Source organism: Bos indicus x Bos taurus, chromosome 25, assembly GCF_003369695.1.
Source record: "Bos indicus x Bos taurus breed Angus x Brahman F1 hybrid chromosome 25, Bos_hybrid_MaternalHap_v2.0, whole genome shotgun sequence".
Taxonomy (NCBI): Eukaryota; Metazoa; Chordata; class Mammalia; order Artiodactyla; family Bovidae; genus Bos; species Bos indicus x Bos taurus.
In genome coordinates, this window is record NC_040100.1 from 3866557 (window position 1) to 3885372 (window position 18816).

General features: G+C 45.1%; 1 protein-coding gene across 3 annotated transcripts in view; it reads right to left on the bottom strand.

The window, feature by feature from the left end:
- Positions 1–18816, bottom strand: part of RNF216 (ring finger protein 216) — a 122160-nt gene that overhangs the window by 66567 nt on the left and 36777 nt on the right. For all 3 annotated transcript variants that reach the window (XM_027528094.1, XM_027528093.1, XM_027528092.1), the window contains exons 9-13: positions 18044–18183; positions 14549–14599; positions 13493–13630; positions 12129–12277; positions 11558–11636 (exon numbers count right to left, since the gene is read on the bottom strand). In XM_027528094.1, coding sequence (XP_027383895.1) covers positions 11558–11636; positions 12129–12277; positions 13493–13630; positions 14549–14599; positions 18044–18183 — 557 coding nt within the window. The remainder of the gene's footprint in view (positions 1–11557; positions 11637–12128; positions 12278–13492; positions 13631–14548; positions 14600–18043; positions 18184–18816) is intronic.

Consider the following 18816-nt stretch of genomic DNA (forward strand, 5'->3'; position numbering starts at 1 on the left):
TTAGCAGCAAAATGTGACAGAAGAGGGGAGAGAAAGGCAAAAGGACAAGCTGTTGTCAAAGACAAGAGGAAAAAAACCGTGATCTGTTTCACTCTCTTTGGGCTAAAATGTGGATCAGCTTATCAGACATAGGGAGCTTCTGAAACTTAAAATGCTTTGCATATTCATGCTTCTGATGGGAAATAAAACTGAAAAGTGCTTTTATGGGGCTACAGGGATCTGGTCTGAGAAATTCTCTTAGCCTACTTCTCTTTGAAAACCAAATGTCAATGCCAGTTTGAAAGTCCTCAGTATTCTAGAAATCAGAGCCTCTGGACTGGAAGGACACTCAAAAGGTCATCTGGTCTCCCTCCTGGCCTCAAGAGTGGACTGCAGGTTGCAAGGCATCCCAAAGGAAGAGAATCTGTTGAGGGCTGTGCCTGAGCCTCTGGCAGGGCTCTGCACCAGGCCCCAGGACCCTATTTCACTGGTTACGGGATGGCCCAGTAACCGATTCAGGATTCCTGACAGGCAGCTCAAGTCTGTTTTCCCAGGGAGGCTGGAAAACATCAGGGTTCCACCAGGTGTACAGAAGAATCTCACACCTACAGAGAAACCCCACACACGCAACCCTCACTCCTCGGGGATGATGAGCCCTTTAATCTTCCCACAAACAGCTGCTGACATTGTCCTGTTATGTCACGAATTGTCCTCATCTCTTAAGGAAGTGACTACGCCATGAAATAGAACACTTCAGTGCAGGGTCTCACCCGTTTCCAAGAGTGAGGTACCCTCAAAGCAGCAAAGCAAAGTAGGTCAGAGCACAGACACAGAATTCAAACCCATCTAGATTTCTATTGTTTTTCAAATCGCCTTGTTATGAAAAAACAGAAATACACACAACCATAAATAATATAATGAACCGCATGTATCCATCACTCGTGTTTATAAACTACTAGCTCGTGACCTATCTTGGCTCCCCTAAACTCTGTCTGCTCTGCCATTCTCCCTCTTCCAGTACAATTTCCAAGCAAATCACAGACTATACATCACTTCATTTATAAATATTTCAGTTTGTATCTCTAAAAGACAAGGACTCTTAAAAAAACCAACCTATCATACCAAAAGCACACCTAAAAACACACAAATAATGATAAGAAAACCCCAGATTTGATTCCTGATGTCGACACCTGCTGGCTACATGACTTTGAGGGGACCAGGGGCAGAAAGCCCCTCAAACCCAGCAGGAGCTCTACTGGCAGGCACCAGGACTTCTGCGGTCTCAACACTGATGCTTCTGGGGCTTCCCTGGTGGCTCAGGTGGTAAAGAATCCGCCTGCAATGCGGGAGACCTGGGTTCAATCCCTGGGTTGGGAAGATCCCCTGGAGAAGGGAAAGGCTACCCACTCCAGTATCCTGGCCTGGAGAAGTCCATGGACAGTACAGTCCGCCGTCACCTCAAGGAGCCCTGGCAGGACGGGCTCTGACCCTCAGCAGGGCAGTGCACCAGCTTTCGCCTGGGCTCCTCCCACTGACCTCGGCGGACTGCCCTTGGTTTCCTAGCGCTGCTCTGAGTTATCAACGTGGTTCCCAGTCCATCTTCTCAAGGGACACTAGCATGTAATACAGACGCAGAGCACATAGCTGCCATGCGGCTTCCAGAGACGGCAGAGCTGGCTCCTTAGCCTGTTACACTGGAGACGAAGGGCAGTGGGTGACGTGGGTCTGCGTGGTGGATCCCACCTGGCCTCTGGGGACAAGAGAGGTCCTTCTCATTCTCGGTATGTTTGTCTCAAAGTCAGGGAGGACACTGAAGAGTAAAAGACCATTTACATTCTCTGCGAGCACAGAGCAATCAGAAAATGACCTTGAATTCAACAGTAAACACAAGAAATTCCACCCAGAGGCAGCTTCAGCAGAGGCTCCATTCTGATCTTGCCTGAACACCCCTCTGTGCTGCCTCGTCCCTTGCCTACATTCCTTCTCCCTGACACAGACACCCAGGAGGGTACGGGGTGTTTTCCTGCTTGTGTTATTACCATAGCAACAATTTCTCTTCCACCTGGAAGGCTGGAAGCCCTGCAGCGCTCTGTGCTGAGAATGCGAAGGGGGGACACGACCGCTCTGCACTCCACACATGTGCAACCCCCTCCCTTCTCAAGGACGTCACGACGAGGATCACTAAAATTAAGATGCTGACGCCAGTAACACACAATGAGTGTAAAGACAAAAAGGAGGCAAGGACTCTATAAAAGGGTATTTTGTAGATTACCAATTCTTGAAGAATTTTTAACAGGAGGCCTTTTTTTAAAAAAAAACACATGAGATTTCTAAAGGCTCTGACTTGAAATGCATCTTTCCTTTGATGAGGCCACAGGCACAGAAAAATGCATTAAGTGATATTAGCAAAATGTCTGAAAGCACTAAACAAGTACCGTGGTTTCCAGCAAGAGAGGCACTTGAGAGCTTCTGATGCCCGAACGGTGCCTGAACAGAGGGAGGCTGTTAGCAGTCTGATAAGCAATGGCCAAAGGCGGCCAGAAAATCCACGAAAAAGGGTCAGAGTTTCTATTTAATGAAGTGCGCAAACAAACCTGTTAATCCACAGCATCTTTTTAAGTACCACAGTGTATTTTAGTAGAGACCAAAACAACCATAGACAGACAAGGAGCTGTGTCTTCTGCTAAAGGACAGTAAGAGGAAAGGCAAGCAGCCCCCACCTCCAGGCCTGCCGGCCGCATTGCACGTGGGGGTGAAGGCCAAGACACAAAGGGCAGCGCACTCCTACGAAGACCGTGACCGACGACTGGGCCATGGAGGTGAACCACGATTGTTAAAAATCTTCCCTCTGCGACTAACTGAGTTCTCCAGCAAAACGTACTATCTGTTTTGTCTCCAGGCCTTTCCCACACTCAACTCTTTGAATATCGTTCCCTGGGAGGCCAATCCTTCTGAACAGGGATAAACAAAAAATCAACAAGAAACCTGAAGGGAGGGGACCCGGCAGTGGAGCGGCTGAGACACGGAGGGCAAACCCACGAGCAGCCTGCTTCAAGGCACAGCTCTCCCCAGGGCGGAACGGGGCTCTCCTCTCAACCTCAATGCTGTGGGCTCAAGCGACAGCAGTCATTTGACAGAACAGACTGGTCAGCAAAAAATTTAGCTTCAAAAACCTATCCCCTCTCCACTGTGGCATGCTAGTAAGAAATGAAATTTTATGAGTACATGATTTGAAAAATTAAGTGGTGGTGTTCAGTCGCTACGTCGTGTCTGACTCTTAGCGACCCCATGGCCTGCAGCCCACCAGGCTTCTCTGTCCTCCACTATCTCCCAGAGTTTGCTCAAATTCATGTCCATGGAGTCAGTGATGCTATCGGAGGTAAGTGAGGAGTCCTCTTTTGGCCCTCTGACGGGACTTTACAACTGTCCCCATTAGGAGAACTCTGTGATTCTGCGGTAGCAGGTTCTACAAACCTGGGGGAGGAAGCGCCTCCTGTCTAGGAGTTCCTTTGCTCACCTGAGTCTGCCCGTCACCTGCACACACTCGGCATCAGTCTCCACCTTCCCTGAAGGGCAGCGACTGCTTTACTGAGACAAGTGACGGCCAGCGGGGCAAGCACCTGAGTTACATTGTGTCGTTTAATGCAAACCAACCCCCCCCACCCCGACCAGGCCCCGGGTACAGATTTATATAGAGATACAACTGACAGCCATTTACAAAAGCTCCATCAAACAGGTGCAACTGTTCTCATTTTACAGATAAAGGAAATGTGGCTCAGGGAGATGACATATCTACCTAGGTCATGATGCCGAAAAGAGGAAGAGCCCGGATTAACCAAGAGAGGTTTAAGAGCAAAAGCCTTGTGTTAACCACTCCTCTAGACTGTCTGCTTAGCTGCCTCATGAACAAAGGCTAGGGCACCCAGCAAAGGACTGGCCCTGGAGCAGGGCGTGGAAGAACACTTCTCATGCAACTGTTTCAAAAAGAACTCTCAAAACAGAGAATTTACCAATACAGCTCAGCAAAAAAAGTACTCATCCCACACAATGCTGACACAGGAGAAAGGAAAGGCTCTTCATCCTGAACTGAACAGGAAGTTCTGTGATCTGTCCCCTAGAAGGTGGCCAACATCTTAACCATTTAAAATGGCTTCATTAAGAAGCACTGAATGTTCTCCGAGGGCAGGACAGAGCAATGCCCATTTCCTGGGTGCAAGGAAGGTCAGCAAATACCCAAGGCCCAGGCTGCTGTTCAGGCCCCGAAGTCTACCATGAGAGCTCAGTGTCTGGACCACCTTGGCTCTGAAATGCATGTCACCACCTGTTGGAAAGTCAGCAGCTGACTTCCGAGTGTCGAGGGGAGAGATCCGAGGGGCTGTGCCAGCCCCCGCTGAGAAAGCTGAGACGGCAGCGCTGCTGGTGCCCGCTCACCAGGCCTGTAACTTTGGACACCTCACGGGTGCTGTCCCAGCCCGCCGCAGAAGCAAATACGCAGCAAAGGGAGTCTCGTGAACGTTTTCTCAGTGGATGTAAAAGTTATGCTGACACTATACAATGTACTATTACGTGTACAATGGCATTGTATCTAAAAAAGTTACATACAGACTTAATTAAAAAATACTTTATTGCCAAAGAATGTTTAACCATCACCTGAGCCTTCAGCGGGTCATAATCCTTGTGTGATAGTAATATCAAAGATCACTGACCACAGATCACCATAACAAATATAATAATAAAAGTCTGAAATAAGGCAAGAATTATTAAAATATGCCACAGAGACACAAAGTGAGCAAATGCTGTTGGAAAAACAGCAACAGACTTGCTCAATGCAGGGCTGACAGAAGCCTTCCATTTGTAAAAAAAATAAAAATAAAAAACTGCAGTATCTGTGAAGTGTAATAAAATGAGGTATGACTGTATAAGAATAAAAACTATTTCTGTACAGTTGAGGGGAAGCAAAAATAAATGTTTTATTCATATTGGCATTTCAGTGTAATGCAAGCATATTTTTACCTTTCCCTATTTTGGGTACATATCTATCTCCTTTTAAAATAACTACTGCAAACAACAGCAGAGATGGTATTTATTCAAGTTTTATTAGGGAAGGCAGAGTAGGAAGAGGTAAGCAATATTTGCCTTTATTCTTCCTGGAAACACACAAACACACATCCCTAACTGGAAGATGTGGCTTCTCAAACACAGTGTTTAATGTGCTAAGATGTCAAGTAAAGAAGTGTGTGGATTTGAGACACTATGATGAACAGACTCACTATGCTATTCACTATGGGGAATTTTAAAAACTGGAAGCTGACAAAAATATTAAGACAAAGAGAGTTAAATCCTGAAACCTCGCTGTTTTAATGCCAGCTCTGCTCAGCGCTCAGCGGGGGATGGCTCACAGGGATGGCCTTTGGGATCCACTCTGGGCTGTGTGTGGCGGCAGGGAGGCCCCACTTCGGGTTCTCAGCACCACCACTTTCCCTAGATGGACACTGCCTTGGATGCCTCTGGGACCAATGGGAGACCAGGGCCTCACAAAGCACCCTTCCTGTCACACCTGCACACCGCTGCAGCCTGAGCTCTTAAGTGGTTCAGCCGGAGCCCCCGGGGTCTGAAGGAAGTGACACCTCGGGAGAAGCAGGGGCAGCTGAACGCTGAGGAGGAGTTCCCACCCCACCTCACTCCTGTGCACTTGCATCATGCAGCGTGGACTTCCACGCCAGTAGATGAGCCCTCATCTCGTGATTTAAAAATCCTTTTGTTATCCAGACATTTGGTTCTTCTCAACATTACTCCCTGAATAAAGGTCCTCCCTGAGAATCCTCCTGAACAAGAGGATCAGGCTTCATTCACATCTAGATATACGTAAAGGCCTGTGCTCAGCACAGGGGTCAGCTGACTGGCTGGGCCTCAAATTACAGTGTGGCCAGTAAGTGCCAACCGTCCACTGTCACAGCTGGAACTGCCCTGGCACTGACAGCTGGTCCGGGTTCATTTACATTCTCTCCACGCAGCCACTGAGCTACTGCAGGCGGCTGCAGATGTCTGTTTTTTAGCAACAAACTGGTTCACTGCAGATGTGAATTTTGGTGATATTCTACTGCTGTCGAGTCAGTTAACACTGAATGCTACCAAGGACAGGATGGGGCCTGGAAAGCATGAAAAAAGATGAGCAGAGAAGAAGCTGGCAGGTGAGAAAGCTACATAAAAACAAGGGTAAGTGACACTGGGAAAAGATGAGAGCTTACACAATCACGTTTACATTCTTGGGCTCCACTAGAAGACATCAAGCAAAGGGGTCTCAATGGTTATTCTGATTAAAGTCCCACCACCAGCCATCTCCTCAATAGCACCAGCTTCATAAGTATTCCTAAACCTACCTTTCCAGAAAGCTCTACTTACACCTCTGAGTTTAGAGAGCAAAGTCATGATTCTAGACCGGTAGAAAGAGGCCCCACAGGGAAATTTCTGACCCTAAAAAATATTCCAGAAGCATCACTTTCAAATCTCTTAATTTAATATCCCACAGTCCCAACTCAAACACATCCAATCCACTCCTAAAAGCAGCATGTTAAAAACAAACTGATGAATTCTTTATCTGAGAATACACAGGACGCTGAGGGCCTTGACAATGGCATTCCATCACATCAATGAAACAAAGACTCTCTCCACATTTCATCAAAGATACAGTGTCTTATTCTTTCAGGATCTCAGGGGAATGATTCCAGGCATTCAAGCCCTCCTCCAGATAATGCATTCATATAAATGCCTCATCTCAGAGTGACAAGCTCCTGGAAATTTAACTGGAGTTCAGATTACTGGCAGTGACAATGCAATAGGGGAGCAGATGCCCTTAGTCTCAAAAGGGCCAAACTGGCTTGTGGCTCATTTATTAAAGAGGAGGAATCCTCAAGGACCAATGGCTGGTTCAGCCATCTAGCTGAAGAGAAAGTACGTCATCAGGAGAACAGGTACAAGTGAAAAAGGTAACAGCATCTGCCCTAACAACAATGACATCTCTGATATTAAATTCTGAATGAGCAGAGAGTGGTCCGCTTTGGTACTAAACCTAAAAGAATTCTGTAAGTTCTTCCAAGACTGTTTCGCTGACACACACACTTTTGAAATGCCCAAGAGAAAACCTTTCCTCGTGGAGTGTTAGTGCCACCTTGTGGCCAATCTCTCCATGGCTCCTGGAGGAGGAAATGGCACCCCACTGCAATATTCTTGCCTGGGAAATCCATGGACAGAGGGGCCTGGAGGGCTGCACGCCACGGGGTCACGAAGAGTGGAACGTGACTGAGCACGCACACTCACACAGTAACAATTCACTTTTAAGTTCTCCCTTCTTTTCAAAGGACAGGTGGCAAGTTCTTGGTAAGTATCAACTGCTAACTGGCTGTCACTGTCCCTTGAGAGAGCTTTCCCTTCATCTTTCACACTGGGCCAGACGCGAGTCTAGAACGTGAATGCGCCTGTGCTCAGGTGAGGGTCGAGTCCTGGAGCACACTGCAGTGGACAGACTGTGTGATGCAGCCTCTTCACTGTAAAGCACCACTGAGGGACGTCAAGAGTTGTGAACCACTGGAGAGATTATTTTCAACTTAGATAGCAAGACTCTTAAGGTCATACTTTCCCTAAACTCACCCATGAATTGCCTCCGGTGACCTAACTCCTACAGGGCCTCACTCCAGCCCCCTCGAGTTTCCACATTCCATTCTGTTTTTCCCCAGGACTCCCTCCTTTCAATGTTTCTTATTCCTGACTCCAAAACCCTCCTACAGCCTAGATCTCCCCTGTGCTCCTGACCGTAGTCACGTTCCAAATAAATACTGAGCACCTGATGTGTGCCAGGCCCTGGGAAAAGGACACTTACTGAATACTTCCACTCTCAAAACTCAACACGTCCAAAACAGAGTTGATCACCTCTCCTGGAACCTTTTTCTAATCTATTTCCAATTCTGTGTGAATAGTTCATCATCCACTCAGAGGTTCAAACCAGAAAAATGAGTCATCCAGGTTTCTCCCCACCCCCACAGTCAAACCACCTCTTTCTAATCCTATCTCCCTACCGTCTCTCCTCTTCTCCACTCCCACTGTTAGCTCTGGTTCTCATGATCTGTACCAGTCAGAATGTGCTAGGTTTGCTGCTGGAACAAACTCAAAATTCAATAGCTCAAAACAAACTTATTTCTACATGTCTATCTTGGCAGAAGGAAAAGACAGTGAAAGATATGCTCTCTCTCCTTTTGAAATTGGGGGTAACAACAACATAACATGGATTCTACCTTATTAAGGGCAGATTGAAAGACTGAAGGCAGGAGCAGGGGACGACAGAGGATGAGATGGTTGGATGGTATCACTAACTCAATGAATATGAGTTTGAGCAAACTCCAGGAGACGGTGAAGGACAGGGAAGCCTGGTGTGCTGCAGTCCTTGGGATTGCAAAAAGGAAGCCACAACTAAGTGACTGGACAACTACCTCATCAACACATTTTAAGCATACAGTTCAGTACGTTAACTACACGGACACTGCTGTGTGGCACATCTCTAAAACTTCCGCATTTTGTGCGACTGAAGTTCAGGTAACTCGTGTCTCCTGCACTGGCCTGCAGATTCCTAATCACTGGACTGCCAGGGTTGTCCTAGACTGGCCTTTCATGGGGAAAAACCTTCACCAATCTATCAGGCAATAGATTATGGAAGACTCTCAACCTTCTCTGGATGCCCCTTCTCTAGACTTATGCGTGTAGATTTCCAGTTTAGAGAGGTTTTCTGTTTTGGGGAGTCTGCCATCTCTTGCTCCCTCTGGTGTCTGTCTGCAGTACTGCAGGTTCTCTGGAGCTGCTGTGAGACGCCCAGCTTTTTCTTCTTAGCAGCCTTTATGTGAGCTTCCCAGGTGGCGCGGTGGGTGAACAATCTATATGCAATGAGGGTTAGGGTTAGGGTTCAATCCCTGGGTCAGGAACATCCCCTGGAAGAGGGCATGGCAACCCTCTCCAGCATTCTTGCCTGTAGAACCCCATGGACAGAGGAGCCTGGAGGGCTATGGTCCATGGGGTCACAAAGAGTCAGGCATGACTGAAGCAACTGAGCAAGCAGCCCTTGGGCATCCAGAGTATGGTGGGTCTCATTAGTGCTCTGAGTTGGGCAAGAGAGAAACGAGCCCTGTAAAGAGCTCTCCACTCCCCAAAACCTGGAAGGTTGGATATGTATGTCCCACTTTTCGTTTCCCCTCGAGGCAAAAGCCACAGAGATGTAACGGCCTCTGTCTGCGACACTACGAGCTTTGGGAACAGCAGCAAGCCTCTCAGCTCTCTTTTGTTCCCAGAGGCCTCCAGGCATCTAGAGTATGCAGGGCCCTGTCAGGGCTGAATCAAGTCAGACAGAAACCAGTCCCCTGGGCAGTAACCCAAAAAACTGGAACACTGGATGCACGTTCCAACTCTTCCCCTCTCCAAGCAGAGGCTGGGAACTAGGGTTTTCTCCTGCTCTCTCTACACTAAGCCAAGGAAAGTGGCAAAGGCGAGCGAACGTTTGCTAGCCCAAACCACTGCCTTTGTCCTCGGTGATCTGAAACCTGGTGCTCCCTCCTGGCCGTGCTTAGACTCAGGAAAGGTACAAGCCAGCCCCTTGGGGAAGTTCTCTGAGAAGTCTGAGTATCAGATGTATGTCCCAGTCTGCTCGTCACCTCCCCAAGGGGATGTGAGGAGTTGGGCGTTTCCTCCATGTGTGCTGCATGTGCTAGGGGAAGGACTCTGGGGGTGAGTTCCATTAATTTCCCTACCAGCTGACTGCGCTGTCTGGAGTACAGGAGCCATGTAACTGGTTTCAAGATTTCTCACAAGGGTCTGGTCCATGTATTGCTAAATCAAGTGTTTCTGGGGAGGAGGAGAGTTTGGGGCTACCTATTCCATCCCCTTGCTGACATCACTTCTAAGCGCATGTTTTACCATGCTTCCTGCAAGTGACCTCTCATCCACACTCACACTGCATTGGCCCACAGAAACTCTCCAAGTTCAGCAGGGGGTGTACGTTCCTCCCACAGAGAGGAAGCAAAATACTCGTTTTTTCTGCCTAGGGTCTTAAGAGCCAGCCTGAAGGAGGCTTCTGCTGACATCCCAGGTTGGATGATCTCAGATACTCACGGGGCACTGTTTCAGACTCCCACGTACCCTGACACCTTCCTGTAACTGTCTTTGGCCTTCCAAATCGTACACAAGCACTTTCACTGGCAGAGTCTAATCTGGCATCATACCAGGAAATGTAATTTCTAGCTCAAGCTTAGCAATTCATGGAGACTCCCGAGGTGAGCAGGTGACAGCGATGTGCAGCTCTCACCTAGATCACTCAACAGCCAGACCAACTTCTGCTGTTTCAGCCCCAGCCCCCACCTCAGGATGGTGCCGAAGGCCTGCATGCATGGCCCTGGCCCCTCCCAGCTCATGAGCCTGAGCCCATCTTGTCACACTCGCAGTACCAGTCGCCTCCAGGAGGGGACTGCCTCCTGGACCCAGAACATTCCACACCTTCACTTTCACGTCACTCCCACCCTGCCCTTCCTGCGGCTGCCGCCTCCTTGCTCTCTGTGCCCTAGCTCAGGCCCCGCCTTCCCAAGCGTTCTAGTGGTGGACACACGGGGACCACGCAGGACAGTCAACCACTCTGCTTTCTTAGTTCCAAGATGCCAGAGACTACAGCCTGGGATGGGAACAAATTACTAAATGGATACATCAACTGTAAGAAAATATCCAGATTTTACACAGAAATATTAATGTTGAAAACAAAATGGGTAATTAGTCTGTCAGTCTAGCTTCTTCTTCCTTTTCCAATATCCACTTTCATTTCTTCACTTTCCAAAAGGGCAGAGGGTGGGGGAGATTTTAACATTCAACTCTCCTCATTCTATTTCAGAAAAATGGCTGAAAATATACTTGCCTAGGTAGATGCCAATACAATATTCCTTAAAAACTTTTAAGTGGCTTATATAAACGGTTGACAAATTTCAAGACACTCTCAGCTCACGAAGTAGGAGTCAAAGAAGAAAGACTTTCAGCAGCAAGGTGATTGGACAGCTTTGGTCTCACCCTACACGACCAGTCCATATGAGAACAGCTGAGGAAGTCATCTACCAAATGTGACAGAGATGCCACCATGGTGCCCAGTTCTGTTAATCAAAGAAATACCATGTGGACTTCGAAGGTGGCAGGCTGTGTGAATGCACATGTGAAAAGAAGCGTTTGAGCACAACAGGATGGTGAGAGAGCAAGCAAGAAAAATACTAGCACAGTGGAAACACAAAATCCTTCACGTTCTACACTACAGTATCTGCCCTTGAGGAAGATGGCATAAACCAGGGATCCAGAGCTATGTGATTAAATTCTGTAGGTGGCCCCCACCTCTGAGACAAAGTCAACCACCTCACAAGGTACCAAATTAATCTGCTTTCATGCAAAGGAGAGCACTCCGATCCTCCTCAGGGGTCAGCATGCAGAGGACCAGCAGGGACTGTGCCACTAAGGCGGTCTATAATACCAAATTCAAATGTGAGTCTAGAAAAGGCATTTGCCACCCTACCTTTCGACAGCGAGGATTGGGACAACTGAACCTCTTCACGTCACTGTCCAGGAGAGCAGGAAAGCTGCAGGAGGGGCACCTAGAATCAGAGCAGCAGAAGGAGGTTATTCAGAACACTGAAGTCTGACTGTTCATTCTAAGATGGAGTATTCAGCTGGAGAGTCACACCTCCCTTTACTCCTTACTTTTCATTAAAACACAGACGGAGGCTCTCTGTGCTGGCTCTCACCAGGAAAGCAGGTGCCATTCTGAGTCCCGCCTCAGTGCAAACCACTCAGTAAACATACCCTTCTGAGAACTCTACACGTCACCTCTTTTGGCTCAATGCACAAGGACTACAGCTAGAAGCCAGATGATTAAGAGGTGCCATGGAATGGAGGTAAAAATCTGAATTGCAGATTTTTCCATTAATAAAATTATCCTCTTATTTCAAAGCAAGAAATGCCAGAAAACCTGCAGCTAGGACTCTGCCACAGAATTTCACTGTCAAAATAAAAGGGCCCAGGGCAGTGTAAGTCTTCCTAATGGGGAACGAGTTGACAGATGACATTCTCTGACTCTCAGAACTCACCTGACAAGCTCATCAGCGTAGGCTGCTGCAACTTCTTCCTCTGCTTTTCGCTCATAGTATTTATACAGGATGGTCTGGGGAAGCACCTTCTCCAGTTCACTGGCTGGGAATGAGCATGTGCAGCTGCCCTCCATACAGCTGAGCTCTGACTAGAATGACACCGCCAGGAGAAGAAGGGGAAAAAAATTTAACCCAAGTTTTTAGAAGCACACACACAAATTTCAGTGGTTAAATGCATCTTGCAATGGAAAGAAAATAAACAGTGGTTCAGAACCAGACTCCGAGACGGTAAAGGTCCCCTCTTTGAGAAAGCACTCTCAAAATAAGAAAACCATGAAATAAAAACACAAAGTCCATCTTTAATTCCACCTGAGGACCTCTACGAGCCTAAACCAGAATATATCAAGATGGGAAGTAGATGAGGATGGGTAAATGGCTTAGCAGATTAAGAGAGGAAAGTTACAGCTCAGGTCTGAAAAGAAGGTACTCAAGATAAGCAAGCTGACTCTCTCTCTAGTTCCTGGAAAAGGTGGAGGTCCAAACCTCTCACACGGCAGAGGTGAGTGGGAGGAGGGGCAGGGACTGACACAATGCTACTGCACACTCCAGAGAGGACAGCACAGTGTATACACGACTCTTCTGAAGTGCACCGGGAAATTAAACAGTCGTGTGACTCATTTTATTGTGATATATATTATACTGCAGCGCCCTGGAACCCAACTTGCAATATCTTTAAGTATGCCTATATTCTGCTAATCACATCCACTCTCTCAGTAACTGCTACTCAGCCCCTGATTAAACTACAACTGATTTTAGAATAACTGATGTCAAGTGGTTTGATTATTGGTGGGGCACTTATGAAAAGCAATTGTGGTTTTCGAGTGTTCGTTAAGACAAAACTCTGAATTCTATGTTGTGTTATGTTGGTGTAAAGAGAAATTGACTTTGCACGGAGAAATATAATTTTGCATAAAATATTATTCATTTTAATACAACTGTATAAAATCTTTTAAAATTTTTGTTAAAAAAATACTAATTTGCAGCCTCATATATTCAATACAGGCTGCAGGACTCTCTTTGGGTGTTTATCCTTCATTTTATTTGTGAACAGGAAGAGGAGAAGTTGGTGCTCCTATGAGCCAGGCACGAGAGCATGAAGAATTAAACCATTCCCTGAAAAGAAATCTAGTGTGCTTAGGACTAACATAATCACACAAATCAGAGGCTGCAGAGGAATCACACGCATCAGCATGTCTTAGCAGAGTTCCACCTCACCCCAGAAAAGGCATTTCCATGAGGCATTTACACTTGTCTATAAATGCGGTCTCCACAGATGCTGTATGCACACACTGCACCATTCTTACCTTTCCAGATCCAAAGACTGCCTCTTGGGCGTATCTGATGAGACACTCTTTGCAGAATAAGTGAGCGTCAGCACACTGCGTCAGCTCCTCGAATGGGAACTCCCCATAGCAGCAGCGGCACTCAATCAGCTGGCCATCCTGGAGGTGGGCAGAAACATGTGAAATTCCCTACACTCGAGTAGAGGAGGCAGCCATGTTTCATATTCCCCCACCCCAAACACATTCCGAGGTGAAAAGCAATCCCTAAAAGCCATAAAACAATGATGAGCTGTTTTCTGCTGTAGAAATCTAGCTTAAGATGCCAGTACAAATATGAGTACATATTAACAGCTAAAGACAGTACAATTTTCATGTTTTTTGGGGGGTATTCTTTGGCATTATCCTTTGTATAAAGTTACCATATTCACGAATTTCATTGTACTGGCAGGATTATAACATCTATAATCAAATGCTAACAGTCAGGAACAAGTGGCATGTGGGGTATTATCTTAAAACGTTTCAAAAGTTGCATATTGCATCTTGTTATAAGACAAGAGTGCGATGGGGTTGTGTCTCAGTCCAAGCTTTACCTTAAGGGACTACTGAAGCCATATACAGCAGCATTTCAAGTACTGTGAGTACCAGGAAACTTCTCCTTTTTATTAAGGGCAGTGACTGATCAGTCATTAGTTCATTTCTACCATGTTAGAAAAGGCCAAATGTGAGGATGGCTGATACCACACAAAATCCATCTGATCCTAAGGTTAAATATATCTCTTCTTTCTAACTCTGAAGTGACATGTGAATTCTAAATTTTGCTCTAAGAGTCTATCTAACAGATTCCAGGAAATGTTTAAGACAAACAACTCTAACAATATTATCTTCCCTCCAAGTCTAATCCAGTTTGGATTCAATGGTTCAATACCTGATTTTAACTTAGTTGAACCACAAACTCGGCAGGTCAACAGCAGAGGTTAAGGGAACCAATTTGTCATCAAAATGCGTAGGAAATGTGAGATGAGAAAAACAGCTAATGAAAATACCCAGAATAAGTTAATTAGATGAAATATCAATTACCTTTTGATACTGTTCTTCATTCATCTGCAGGGCAAGCAAAAAGTCTTCATGCTGAGGAACAAAAAACCAGACACATAGATGCAACTCTAGTCAAGATGTCATAAACCACTTAGCATTTACTTTCATAAACATAAAATGATGATTAATAGTCATCTCTTCAGTTATATAGTTTACTAGTTTAAAAAATTAACTGATAATAAATTTAAAATGCATCAGAGTGCTGTATGTAAAAAAGGAAACTTTACAAGTACTAGAATATATGGAGAAAACATTCTTAAATCTGACTCAAAATATAGAAGGAATAAAAGACTGACATAAAACACTTATGAGTGTAGAATAGCATGTAAGTAAACAAAACAACTGAATGGGTAAAAACCAAGTCTGACAACATACTTTGCTGGTAAGGCTAGTGAGAAACAGGTACTCTTCTACATTTCTGGTGAGAATGCAAAAAAGTACAACCACCATGGAGGGGGATTTGGCATGATGTTAACAGTGACGTAACTATTTATACTCTAACTCATCAATCACACTCATAGGAAATCTATTCCAAAGTTACCCTGGGGCAGAAATACGAAATGATATATGCATACAGTTATTTATAATGGTACTATCTGTAACAGCAGAAATCTGGAAAGAAGCCTGAATGTCCAGCAAAAGGGCAACAACTGAGTCAACTCTGGTACTGCAGACAATGGCACACTAGGCAGTTTTTAAAGGAAGGAGAAGAATCTCCATGGACTGCTGTGGAGTCATCATCAGGACGCACTGTTAAGTGAAAAGGGCAAGGGCAGAACAGTGTGTACCTTTTAGGTAAGAAAGAAATGTCCGAAATATATATATACACACACACATGCTTTTACATAAAAGAAGGAAAGATAAACAAAAAACTATAAAATGGTTATAAGAGATCTGACCTCGCAGATATCCTAAAGAGTCTTGGGGAACTCAGGGGTCCATGGGCCAAATCTGAGTTTCTGGTCTAGAAAATACATACAGGCACACTTCATTCTATTGCACTTTGCAGACAGTGCTCTCCAAAAAAAAAAAAAGAAAAGAAAAGAAAAAAAAGAACCCCACAAAAACTGAAGTTTCGTGACTTGCATCAAAGCAAGCCTACTGGTGCTGTTTCTCCAACAGCAATTTGTTTACTTCATGCGTCAGTGTCACTTTTTAGCAAGTCTCATAATATTTTAGACTTTTTCGTTATCATTACTGTCTTTGTTATGGTGGTCAGTGACCTTTGATGCTGCCCCTGCAACTGTTTTGGGGTGCCACGCACTGCGCCCTAAGACAGTGAACTTGCTTGATGTATGTCATGTGTGTTCTGACCGCTCCACTGATGGGCATTCCCCACTCCTCTCCCTAGTCCCCCAGATACAACAACACTGAAAACAGGCTAATCAACAACCCTACAATGCTCTCTAAGCATTCAAATGAAAGGAAGAGTGGCCCATCTCTCAGCCACAATATTCTCATAAACCAAAGTCCGGATGAAAGACATGAGGAAGTTGTAGAAGAAAAGTCCGATGTCGGCAGAGGCTGGTTCATGAAGTTTAAGGAAAGACACCATTTCTATAACATGAAAGTGCAAGATGAAGCAGTGGGTGCATGATGTTGTAGAAGTTGCAACAAGTTATCCAGAAGATGTAGCTGAGATCATGAATGAAGGTGGCCACACTAAACAATAGATTTTCAAATGCAGATAAAACAGCTTTCTATTGGAAGAAGATGCCATCAAGGACCTTCACTGATAGACAGAAGTCAGTGTCTGGCTTCAAAGGACAGGCTGACTCTCATTAGGGGTTAGTGCACCTGATGACCTGAAGCTGAAGCCAGTGCTCCTTTTACTGTTCCAAAAATCCTAGGGCCCTTAAGAATTAGGCTTTCTCTATTCCGCTTGTGTTCTATAAATGGAACAACAAAGCCTGGATGACAGCACATCTGTTTACAAGATGGTTTACTGAATAATTTAAGCTCGCTAAGAACTACTGCTGAGAAAAAGAGTCCTTTCAAAATATTACTGCTCGCTGAAATGCTCCTGGTCACCTAAGAGATCTAATGGAGAGGAACGAGATTAATGTTTCCATGCCTGCTAACACAAAATCCATTCTGCATCTCATGGATCAAGGAGTTAGTTTTTAACTTTCGAGACTTATTAAGAAATGCATTTTGTAAGGTTTATAAGCCATAGTGATTCCTATGATGAATCTGGGGCAAAGTCAACTGAAAACTTCTGGAAGGGATTCACCATTCCACGTGCAATAAAAAAAACATTTGTCATCTATGGGAAGACATGAAAATACCAACATTAACAGGAGTTTGGAAGAAGCTGATCCCAACTCGCATGGCTGACTTTAAAGAATAAATTAATTGCATGTGTGGTATAAACAGTAAGAGAATCAAACAGCTGCAATCTCATGAATAAAACCTTCAAGTATAAGGAGCTGCTTTTTACAGATGAACCAAAAGAAAAAAGAAAGAAGCAGTTTCTTGAGATGGAAATTACTGGTGAAGATACTATGAAGATTGCTGAAATGACAACAAAGGATTTAGAAAATCGCACAAACTTAGTTGATCAGGCAGCAGCAGGATTTGAGGCGACTGACTCCATGTTTGAAAGCTGTGGGTAGAATGTTATCAAACAGCACAGCGCATTACAGAGAAATCACTCACGAAAGGAAGAATATCGACCCATTTGGCAAGCTGCATTTTGCCACACCTTAAGAGATGTGGACAGCTACCTTCACTCTCAGCAAGCACCACTCTTATCAGTGAGAAGCCACCAAAACTGAGGCAAGACCATCCCCTCCCCACCAGCGAAAAGATTATGACTTGCTGAAAACACAGATGATGGTTAGCATTTTTTAGCAATAAAGCATTTCTTAATTAAGGCTTGGACACTGGTTTTTAGACACAGCACTATTGCACACTTACTAGACTACACTGTAGTGTAAACATGACTCTCCTACACACTGGGAGGCCAAAGCATTCTTATGATGAGCTTCACTACGATATTCACTTTACTGGCCTGCAACTGAACCCACAATGTCTCTGAGGTCTGTCTGTATTAAAAAACCAAATTTGTATCTTCCAGCTGACTTGCACATTTGACAGTACATTTCTGGCCTGGAGAATTCAATGGACTATATAGTCCATGGGGTCGCAGAGTCAGACATGACTGACTGACTTTGACTTTCCCTTTTGGAAGAATTAAAGAGCTAAATGGAATCTGTTTATTCCTCTCCCAGTAGAGGGCGAAAAAGGTGAAACAGATGTGTTTACTAAGTGCCAATTAAAATAACGTAAATCTGATTTGTGAAACTATGAATTTTAGTCAGTATTACTACAAAACCTAGCTTTGTTTTCCTTTTAAAAACTTCATGGCTTATTCATTAATCACTTAAAAGAAAAGGCAAATCTTCAAAGACAGCTTTACACTGAGCCCCACCAGCAAATCAGATCCTAGATACACATACAAACACATCTTCCTACCTCTGCCATCTCTTTGATTTTCTGCTCGTAGAACTCCTGCTCCTGCTGCACAGCTGGAAGGAGGGCACGCCGGTCATAGGACCTACAATGTCGCCGCTTATTTTCCAGAAAGAACATCCTCTTCTCTATTTTTTTGTCACCTAGAAGATACGTGACAATGCAAAATCATGCAGACAACTGTTTTGCTAGGAATCCAGACAGCCATCCCAGTCTTATGTGGCCTGGTCCCCCACTTATTCCTATCAGGATGTTAAGTTACATGACTTTCCCATAACGTTCTTTTTGGGAAAACTGGGCTCCTAACCATTCCCACCATTCCATGCACTTTCTGACATTCTTCCTCTCCATAGCCATCCCTCATTATGATCCAACTGGAAGAGCTCCCCTATCCTGTCCGTACAGCAGTGTGGTATACACCGCAATTCATGATGTGCTTCCTACTGAGGATGGGGGGTTGACGGTTTGGGGTTATCATCCAGAGCTGCTATACCTGTGTCTGCAGTTCAGCAGCGCACACAGGAGGAGCAGAACTGCTGGATCAGCTTTAGAAAACAGAGTTAGTGTTCTGCAGTGCTTGTTCCAATTTACACTCGCCCTCTGCCAGCAATGTCATTAGTGTTTAATCTGAGCCGTCCTGGTAGGTGCAAATTTATGTTTTAAAATTTTTTTATTTTGAAAATGCAGTACCCAGACTTGTAATAAATAACACTTAGAACACAAGCTAAGAAAATGACGAATGTCAGATTTTACAACTGGTCTTATTTAGGTTTTGT